At 31.1% G+C, this 11,340-nt stretch overlaps 1 protein-coding gene across 2 annotated transcripts in view; it reads left to right on the top strand.

Moving 5' to 3' along the window:
- Nucleotides 1-9,721, top strand: part of LOC107441423 (rho GTPase-activating protein 18) — a 279,885-nt gene extending 270,164 nt beyond the window's left edge. For both annotated transcript variants that reach the window (XM_043043811.2, XM_043043812.2), the window contains exons 17-18: nucleotides 3,420-3,526; nucleotides 7,804-9,721. In XM_043043811.2, the coding sequence (XP_042899745.1) occupies nucleotides 3,420-3,526; nucleotides 7,804-7,907 (211 nt within the window). In that variant the 3' untranslated portion in view covers nucleotides 7,908-9,721. The remainder of the gene's footprint in view (nucleotides 1-3,419; nucleotides 3,527-7,803) is intronic.
- The last annotated feature ends 1,619 nt before the right edge of the window (nucleotides 9,722-11,340 follow it).

Here is an 11,340-nt window from a genome sequence, read left to right as displayed (position 1 = left end):
ATTTTGTGAAGGGTCCGTTTTTAAGTTAAAATATTTTGTGAAGGGTCCGTTTTTATGAAAAGATATTTTGTGAAGGGTCCGTTAACGGTGCCAAATTTCTTCTAAACAGACCCCTGATTCTATACGAGACCTAAAAATATGTATGTGGCATACCTATTTCTAACAAGATATGATTATTGATACTTTAAGGGATTTTATAACTGAAGTTTGTTTTGAATGATCAGTTATAATTTTATCGTATGTTATTATACATTATGATTAAGGATAACATACATCAGAGTCACTAGCAGCTATTAAACAGAGATTACAAAATTGAGAAAAAATTAGGTTAACCCTTTATAGGGCAATTTCTTCTGGAAACGTTATGTTAAGCTATATGTGCAATTGAGATTGATTAATATAAAAAAAAAATATTTAACGCATCACGTACCTAGAATTCATTTTATTTTTAATACCAACTGTAAAGAATTGGCCATAAACTTGAATGTTCGTAAAGAGTAGGAAGCACAAGTTTCGAGACAATATGTTTTTCTGCTTGAACCTTTTCTGCAAGCAAAAATTCTTAACGATCTGTAATTAGTAATTTGTGGTTTTAGTCATCCTGCATTGGGAGCAACTAATAATGGACTTGAAAATTTTTAATTTAACAAACACAAAACGAGAATTTTAAATATTGAAATCGAAAGTTTTGATATGACTCAGTTTTTCTAGACTTTTAATAAAATTAAGAAAATGAGAAAGTAATAATGAATTTCAAATACTTCGTTGACAATCCTTTTGCTTTGCTGACTGCGGCACATCGTCTAGTCATTAACAAAGTTTTCTAGAGCGAAGTTTTTCAAATTTCGACTGAAGATTCTGAAGGAGTTCTGATTTTGATGAATGTTTCTATGCCTGGACTTTTCTTCCAATGAGTTCTCAAAGGTGCTCTATTGGATTCTGGTCAGGTGATTGACTCTGCCGGTTCAAAGTTTCAATTATTTTAGCTGTAAATTTATGAGGTGTGCTTATGACCATTATCCTGCTGAAATGTTCATCCACGAGGCATCGTCTTACGAGCATAAGCTAGCATATGTACTTGTAAAATTTTTTATAAACAAATTGATCTATAGTTCTATCAATGTGTACAAGGGGCAGGAGGACGCCATTGTGATGGAAAGCCTTTTAGACCTTTACCATTCCATTTAAGAGTTTCACTATATAACTGTTTGTATGTAAAATATTATACACATTAGCTATTTAAAGATATTAAAGGAGAAAGGAATAGACTCGAAGATAAATAGGTTCCCTCCCTTTTGAAATTTAAGATGAAATCTTAGGTTCATCAATGGTGAAAATGAAAACATCAAATATCCACATAGGATCTCTACGACATCATGTTTAAACTCTAAAAATGTTTTTCACTATGGATTTGTGAATCGATTTAGTTTCTGCTATGCTTAAAGCTGCTTATCTAACAAATTTCATGCGTATTCAGTATTGGTAGAGGTAGTTAAGGATCGCGAACTTTCCGTTGATTATCCAATTACATTTTCCCCAATTTTAAGGTCCTGCCAAAAAAAAATATTTGAGGTTCTGATAGAACGTGTAGATTTTGACAATATCTAAGAATAAATGCATATATCATGGTATTTATAATGACCTTTTACCTTTGTGCAAAAGTAAACCATTTTGTGATCTAGTAGAAATTGATATTAGTTAAAAGTAATGGAACACCCAAATAAGTGTCCATGCGAAGGAGAAGTATTTTCTAGTAAAATGTTCCATTTGTAAATCGATGAACTTAAATAAAAAATAAGTACTGGATCATCTTTAGTTTTCGCACTCCATAACATTAAGAAAATTTCTTTTTGTAAAAAATATAAAAGCGAGTGTTAAACATTTTCTTTTTTGAAAAGATCATTTCCTGAAAAAAATTTCGACAAAATCTGCTAACTGTCAGAGCCTGTTTAATATATCAGATTTTTTTTTAATTGACGCAAACTCAACTAAAAATACTAAATATATGTATATGTTATAATTTAAGCCAGAAGGTCGAAAAACTATGTTATTGGACTACGTTTCTTTAAGGTTTTAATATTTTTTCTTCTCTATTAGTATATCAGTACAAATACCTACAGTATCATTCTCAATATGGTTATAAGCTAAGCTTATACATTAAATAACCCCTAACAAAAAACGCTATACAACTAGCCATTATTTAGTACTTAAATATTGCATTTTGTAGATTTTAACTCAGTCTTGCAAATGTTAACAGGAAAATGAATATTATGTACATAAATGATATTAAAATTTTTTTTTATCATTATCTAAAACAGGGGTTTTCAACTTACATGAGGCCGGGGGCCACAATTAAAATCAAATGGCCGCAACTTTATCAAAATTTTAAGTAGGACTCTTTTATATTTGAAGGAACATTAAATATTACTATCAGATTTTTACCAAGTTGTAACAAACAAAAGTATAGAATTACAAATTAAAATAAGAAGTAGATTTTTAAAAATATTTAATTCGCATTAAAAAACTTTAACGTGCACCCATGTATTAAACAATTAATTTGCTACCCATCGATCTGAAGCCGAGGTCCAAAATGAGTGGTTTCAAAAAGTTAAATCGGAGAATTTCTTCGAGATAATTTCTGATACACGCATGCTAAAACAACATACACGATTATTTTTGTATTTGAATTAATATTTTCTTGGATGCAAAAACTGAGAAATAATTTTTTTTTGCACCGTTGGTATGATAAATTTCACAAAAACGAAGAAATTAGGTTTTTATTAACGAGAAAAGTACTTTAAACTCGTGTAGATTTTTTATGAAAATTGTCCGCAAAAAATGACAACTAATATATTTTAGTTCGCGGGCCACAAAAAAAGGCTTCGCAGGCCGGATGCGGTCCCCGGGCAGCCAGTTGGAAACCACTGATCTAAAAGTTATCTTACAAGAACTCACTAATTGTTAATTCTTATTCATTACTAAGCATTTTGCAGGACCCCCTAAGTTCTTAGAAAAACTAGTTAATTAATCTTTAAAAAAAAAGAAGCAAAGGTATGTAGATTACACGTTACATAGGTAGCAGTAAACAAAAAGTTACTCACTAATTGTAGATTCTTGTTAATTATGAAGCATTTTGCAAGACTCCGTATGTTCTTCGAAAAATTGAGTTTTCAAAAAATTTAGAAATAACAGTCTTCACTTTTTTCTAATTTCTTCAACAACTTCAATTTCAGAATTTTTTTCTTTGTTTCAACCTAAACAAATTAAAATGTTTAAATTTAAAGTTATAAAACTAAAATTTCATTTCAATAGTTTCAGGAAATGTGTTAAAAATGTGTTTTAACTTCTGTGTTTAAGTTAATGTAAAAGAAATTAGGTAAATAATATTATATTAATTTCTTTACTACTATTCATTTTAGAACCACATCGGAACCTATAGTGATACGACAAAGGTGTCTTATTAGCTCAAAGAAATCCAGTGAGAATTTAAAAGACCATTATTTATACATCATTAGAGAAAATGTCGGTAAGTATTTTAAAGAAATAACTTGAATGTTTCATAAATACATATTGTCAAGCAAAGTATGTAATATTAAATTTTCCCACAATGCACTATAAAAATGGCCATTAGATAAAAATACGTGCTTGTTGTATATTTTTGGCCTGAAATAACGGATCTAATGTTTTTCTAAAGCGCACAATTTTCCTCAAAATCAATATTTTAATTAGCTTGGCGACTGAACGTATTCTAAAAGAACATAAAAACTTCTTTGAAAAGCATTCTAATTGACAGCAGGAAGATCTTCAACTTGTCGACAAAAGCCTTATTTGAGCTACGGTGGCTTAGGGGATAGTGTTTACTTCCCAATGAGGTGAATCAGTTTCGAATCCCAGCGGTTTCTGGTTGATACGAATTCTGCATCCGTCTCACGCCGACCACAGTGCTGGCATAAAATATCCTCAGTGGTAGACGGATTATGGGGTAGAATCCTCTTGCAGTCAGGCTAACCGTTCGAGGTTTTTAAAGAATGCAATCACATTATTTTAAAGAATCATTTCGAAGCAATTTTAAATAGCACATTTTGAGTGAAATCAGTCGAATAGCTCCTGAAAAATTGAATTTTGAGAAAGTTGTATTTTAAGAATTTCTAAGAAATATTGCTCCGATTTGGATCAAATTTTGCATTTTGATATGTCCTTATAACGATGATGATAATTGTATATCCAAAAATTTTAATTTTTTTGACTATTATTAAATAAAGAATTATAACTACTCACTAAAATTTATGTTCTGCATATAATTATTTTATTTTATTACCGTCGTTGAACAGCCTTCCTGATTTTATGGGTTTACGACTATTAATGTTAAACTCCGTAGCTTTGTAATTTTGAACCCAATCCAGAAGACAAGGGAACTCCTAGATAGAGTTTTGTTAGAAATTTGCCTTCGTGGAGGACTTTTTGATGCAAATAACCCGCATTTGCGTTACATGGAGAGGAAGACCACGATAACCTCCCACGGTTAGCCTGATGACAAGGGGACTCTAACCCATCATCCGTCTACCACTGAGGATATTTCACGTCAGCACTGTGGTTGGTGCAAGCCGGATGCGAAATTTGTATCGACTGGGATTCGAATCCGGTTCTCCTCATTGGAAGGCGAATGCTCTATCCCCTGAGCCATCGCGTCTCACACATAATTATTTGTAAAAATTTCCAGATATGGAATATAATATATTTCCAGAATATGCAATAAGTAAAATAAACATTAATAGGTCCAGACTTTAGACCGCTCTACTGACCAAACTATTGGTACCATACCCTCTATATTGCGGTGGTCAGAAATCCGAATCCGCCTTAAAAAGGTATACTTATTACGAGAAAGTACGTTTTTGTGTCTTAATTTGAAACTTAAAGTATAGTTTGCACTAAATATCATATTTGGAGCTCACTCCCTGTAACCAAGAAGATTGAGTCCTAAAATTTGAATATCCGATCAATAGATCAAAAGTTATTTAAGGTGGTCCGTTTCTTTTTTTGTGCACTGTTTTCTGTTATTTCTTCTTAAGATAATGTAGTTTATGAAACATAAATAATTACCTAGTTTAAGTTTTGTTAAGAATTTTTAAATTAACAATTCTGCATGATGTAGCAATGTATACTTCATCAAAAAAGCGTTATTACAAATAAGCAAAGTATTACTTTCTGAAATAACAGCTGTGGGTGGTTAAATGATAATGAACAAATATAATTTATCATTAACGAAAGGGAAAAAATGTCGTATTTTTAACCGAACGTAATTAGAGTTAGTGAAGATTTTTATTTTCTCTAACCGCCAATGTAAAATGAAAAAAAGGTACAGCTAATTATATTAAAAATTCGAGTTGTTCCGTTTTTCGCAAACTAGATTGAACCATTAATTTTGCCTGTTATGTCGTAAAACATATCTTTTAATACTTCTAAAATATTCAAGCACTAATTATAACATTTGTATAATTATTTTAACTAATATTTTTTAAGTTTTGTTTGTTGTTTCTAGAAAACCAAAGTAAAATTTTTACTAAGGAGACTTAATTAGAGCAATTAATATATCTACTATGCATAATATGAAAACGTTCTTTATTTTTTTTTCTCTTAGAAATACATAAAAGTGTAATAATGTCTTGTTGTTGTTAGTTTTAAGAAAATTTTCAATGCTTTTAAATAACAGAAAATCGATAAAAATCCGTTCTATTCTTTCATTGTTACGCTTACAAGTTGCCAGTTAAAACAATTATATTTAACATTAAATTCTGACATGTCCATTCAGATAATATGCCATAGTCTTGTAATTTTGAACCCAACCCAGAAGACGAGAGAACTCCTGGATCAAACATTGGAACAAATTAGCCTTCATGGAGGACTTTTTGTTGGTACTGACCCGCATTTGCATTGCACGAGGAGAAAAACTAGATAAAACTTCCGCGGTCAGCCCTACGGCAAGGTTATTCTAACTCAAGATCCATTTACCATTGAAGATATTTTACGGCAGTACTGTGGTCGCTGCGAGCTTGGAGTAGAATTTGTACCAACCAGCTACCACTGCGATTCGAACCTGGGGCACCTCTTTATAAAGAAAAAGCTCTATATCCTAAAAAACGGCTGCTCGATAACTAAAAATTGAAAGGATAGAGCTCTCGCTGCTCACGGAAGTGACCCGGGATCGAAACCCAGCGATGGCTGATCGATACAAATTCCGCACTCGGCTTGCACCGACCACAGTGCTGCCGTAAAACATCTACGAAGGTAGATGGATAATGAGTTAGAATCCCATTGTTGTGGGATGTTTTCGTGGTTTTCCTCTCTGTATAACGCAAATGAGGGTTAGTTCCATTAAAAAGTCTTCCGCGAAATCAAATTTCTCCCAATTCTTGATTCAGTTGTTCCCTTGCCTTCTGGATTGGGTTCAAAATTACAAGGCTGCGGTAGTACATTAGTAGTCATAAACTTAAAATTAGGTAGGCTGCTCAACGGCTGTTGCAATATAGATAGGCGAATAGGAAAATTGTCAACGACTTTTAAAAAAATAGGTTATTCTTATAGATAAATTATAATAGATAAATCAACAAATTTGATTATATTCAGATAACAAAGATGCAATAAATTTACAGAAATACGATTTTTACTCTTAATTTCATGCATTCTAAATAACTTTATTCTGACTAAAATCATTGAAAACACTTATTGCTTGAGTTAGTGCAAGAATCATTACGTACAAAATATATTTTGTTCTGTAATGACTACCTTTTACACCTATTTTAGAATATTTGTTAAATCGATTTAAAAAAAAGTTCTGAGTAATCACTATTGAGTTCAATAAAAACGAATCAAGGATTAAAATAATTGAAAATTAGTTTATCTAAAGATGAAGCCATGTCTGTTCCTTTAAGACAGGCTAGGCATACCTATCCTCCTATACCTGTGGTTGCAAATGTAAATATAATAGCGTATTTATTTTAAACTATCAAACAACTATTTAAGTTTAATTTAAAGTTTACAAAATATTTACTTTTTAGATTTTACTTTAATTCAAAAATTGCACTGTTTTCAATTTTAGAACTAACTGTGATAATTTAAATTGACAACATGCCGTGGCTATTAAAATATCACGTTTCTTTTAAAAATAGATGAAATTTTTCCTACTTTTTTAATAGTACTTAAATTTTAATAGAACGCTGACCACTGCTAGGCAGTTTTTTGATGATTTTACTCCATACTTTGCTCATACCGAATTTAGTAATAATTCCGCATAGTTTGGAATACTTTTTATTATCCATTGGCAAAATGGGACTTGTTTTGGATTTTATGGCGTCCGCACTTTTCAACTGTGTTCAAGAGTAATAGTAAACAGTGCACATGTGTTGCTATGGCGACCGCTGTTTGATATTTTTTTTAAATTCATTTTTTCACTTTTAATTTTGTTATGCATTAAGTTTGTGAGTTTATTTTTGAGATATGGGACCATGCAGTGCGCATGCGTTGTCATTGGATGCGTTGCTATGGCGACCGCTGCTGTTTGATAATTTTTCTAGAATTCTTTTTTATTTCTTAATTAAAAAAAATATTTGTTACATCAAATGGCTACAGATTTTAGATATCATTTTTTATACTAATTCAAAAACTTCATATCGAATGCAGCCACTACGGTACACCTTCTGTATTTTTAAGGCTGTTTAAGTTTTTGTTTTCTTAATAAGAGAGCATCAATTTTGATATTTCTGTATATTTCAACTACTAATGAATATTTTCCCAATTTTATTTTAGGAGAAAGAAGATTAGATCATAACATGAATATTTCGAGCGTAACCGGTCACGGAGCAGGCAGATTTGCAACCGGTTCAACTTGGGAAATTCGATGCCACCATTGAAATTTCAAAAATATATAAACGATAGAAACAATTTTATCGTTTGTTCCAAGTGCTTTGCCGATTTCTTTACACTTCATCGATATAAATATTTTAAAACTGAATAAAGACTCACTATGAAAGAAGACAACAAATTAATGCAAACACTACAGTGTTAATATAACGGGAACAGATATTTCGTTTCGCAGGAAAATCATTATAAATTTGGAAAACTGTAACCGATAATTATTGTTCTTTACAAAACGTTCATATGTCTGTATTCTTATAAGGTTTCTGATAGTTCACGAAAAAAGCTTTGAATACTTACATAATAAAAATAAACTAACTATTGTTAATTGAAAAAAATTAAAAACAATTTTCTATATTTTATTCAGAAACTATACATTTAATTAAGTTTCTTGACGATTACATAAGCAAATGTCATGAGATTTTAAAAATACACACAGTTTGATTTTATGTATTGATTTCCATATTACAGGACTAAAAAATGGAATCCCTTGTATATATGTAAACTATCCTTCCTTTAGCAGCGAATGTTTTAGAAGATTTTACTTGTCAAAACCGTTGCCACAAATTGAAAGATAACGCTTGAAGCTTTTAGAATTGTGCCATTTTTTAAGCATGCATAATTCAGATCGATCTAAGTGAAGAGAGAAAGTTTATATCTTCTTTCTTGCTTTAATTCCAGCAATTTTGAAATCGATCTATATGATATTTACATAAGAATAATTTTAGCTCATACTATACCGTATGCTTATTCTGATCGATGTAAAGTTTGCAAGAGTAAATGGAACACCATTTCTAAAAGCTTTAAGCATGATCTTTCAAATCGTATCAATAGTTTTGCCATGTAAAATTTTCCAAAACAATTGCCGCTAAAAGGAAGATTATTTACATAAGGATAATACAAAATTGTTCACATTATTTTGCCCTGTACTTACATAAGAATAAGATATTTACATAAGAATAATTTTAGCTCATACTATACCGTATGCTTATTCTGATTGATGTAAATTTTTCAACAATAAATGGAACACCATATCTTCAAAGCTTTAAGCATGATCTTTGAAATCGTGTCAATAGTTTTGTCATGTAAAATTTTCCAAAACATTTGCCGCTAAAAGAAAGATTGTTTACCTAGAGTTAATACAGAAATGTTGACGCTATTGATCAAAGCTGAACACAGACATATTTAGCATACATTTTTTTTTACATATTCATGACATCATTGCTGAAAACTTTTCTTACTGCGCTAAATTTGTCCTACAATTAAAAAGTTAACAGCTTCATGTTTTGCAGCCATAGCAAATACCATCCCATAACGTTAACATACTAGTGTTTGCATTATACAAGCGTATGACTTAAATATTGAATTAACTATGCATCTAGTTACAACGAAAATATATATTGCTCCCTGATAACTCACTGATAATACTGTTTAATCAGATTTCATTCTTCTACTTGAACCCTTTGAGGAATGGACACATGTTATAAACATAAAAACGATATACATATATATATATAAATGTAGAAACTTTAGTGAACCCTAGTTTAAAGATTGTTATTGCTGCGAAATTTATTAGGCAAATGTGATTTTATGTATTGCCTACAAGTACTACTAGTGTGCTGTGCAATGAACTGTCACCATACTCCACATTCCAATTGTGTATTTGAAAATTAATTTAATCAGATTTTTTGTGTAATTGTGAAATATTTATGCAATGTTTCTTGTATGTTTCTTGAAAACTCATATCTTTGAACTGTGTTTTAAATGCATACTTTTCGAGAATAAAATATTAAAAAGTTTTTCTGTTTAATCTTAACTTTTTATTTTGTAACCATCGATGAACAGCCGCCCCAATTTCTTGGGTTTACGGCTACTAATTTATTATATATACAGCGGCCTAGGCCAATAGGCCCATACGCCAAATACAATGGATCATTTAAAAGGTCAACGGACCCTTATATAAATAAAATAAAAATTATATGTATATACAAAATTCAAAACTTATTAACCCTTATATAAATAAAATACAAAAATTATATATATATAAAATACAAAAATTATGAACCCTGAGACAACCAGTAAAAACTGAGTGAGCTGTGAGCCAGAGCTGGTGGACCCCTCAATACAAGACGAAAAATCTAACAATTCACCAAAAACAGCCGTAAATACAACTCATAAAACCGTCAAAAGGTGAAAGGATAAAATGACATAAATGAATATAGTGCTAAAATTGAAAAGTTAAAACTGAGACATAATCACAGATGTATACACTTGCCAATAGGGCATTGAAAGGATCCAGCCAATCAAGCCAGCTTTACGGCTACTAATGTTCAACTTCATGGCCTTGTAATTTTGAACCCAATCCAGAGGGCGAGGAAACTCCTGGATCAAGTATTGGGAGAAATTTGTCGTCGTGGAGGACTTTTTGATGGAATTAACCGCATTCGGGTTACATGGACATGAAGACCACTAGAACCTCCCACGGTTAGCCTGAGGACAAGGGGTCTCTAACCAACGATCCGTCTACCACTGAGGATATTTCAAATCAGCACTGTGGTCGGTGCGAGCCGGTGTGGATTTCGTATCGACCAGCCTTCGCTGGGATTCGAACCTGGTTCACCTGATTGGAAGGCAAACGCTTTATCCCTGAGCCACCGCGACTCTAGATAAAAACTATTATAATTTTAATGGTTAATTTATGGTCGACTGTCTTTATACCATCACCAATGAAAGGGTTAATTTGTAAGTTATCACAGTCCTTTAAAAAAAGTTATAGAAAAAAAAACAAAGAAAACGAAATGTATCTAGTTGGTAGATTACGAATACTGAGTAACTCCTCAATTATAGAATAATAATCAAATTAAAAAAAAATTATTTTATTCAAACCTTACGTATCCTATAAACCCGTTTTTCATTTTTTTTTTTTTTTTTGAGAAAACTTTTAAGGAAATTAGTAATGACTGGTAACCACATTATTTCATAATTAGCATTTATTGTGCCGATTCGACTTATAGAAGTTCAACTAATAAGAGCTCTACAACAAAAAATTTTAAGAAATGATGGAAAGTTCTAAACTAAAATTGCTGATTTTAGGCTAACACATTTAAAAGTACTGCTGCGAAACGAAAATGTTAACATCCAATTTTGACATAAAAATCACATTTCGAGAATAGTGGAAGGGCTTTTATGTTTAGAATAATTGGATACCCTTAAGTTTTAAAATATTATTAATGGCCAAATATTGATTTTTATATTATTAATAAATCTGTAATTACTGTTAGTGCGACTGTCTTACTTAAATAAAATTTCAAGAATGAAATAATTAAGCTACCAGTCTTAATTTTTTCGAGAAAACTTCACCAAAGCGATGGCGTTTTGTTGATAAATTTTTCCAATTTTTAAAAAGGCACAACAGGAAAAAACTGTAAC

This window comes from Parasteatoda tepidariorum, chromosome 9, assembly GCF_043381705.1.
Source record: "Parasteatoda tepidariorum isolate YZ-2023 chromosome 9, CAS_Ptep_4.0, whole genome shotgun sequence".
In the NCBI taxonomy this organism is placed as follows: Eukaryota; Metazoa; Arthropoda; class Arachnida; order Araneae; family Theridiidae; genus Parasteatoda; species Parasteatoda tepidariorum.
Note: the sequence above shows the minus strand (reverse complement) of the source record. Positions and strands in the feature narration are given on the sequence as shown.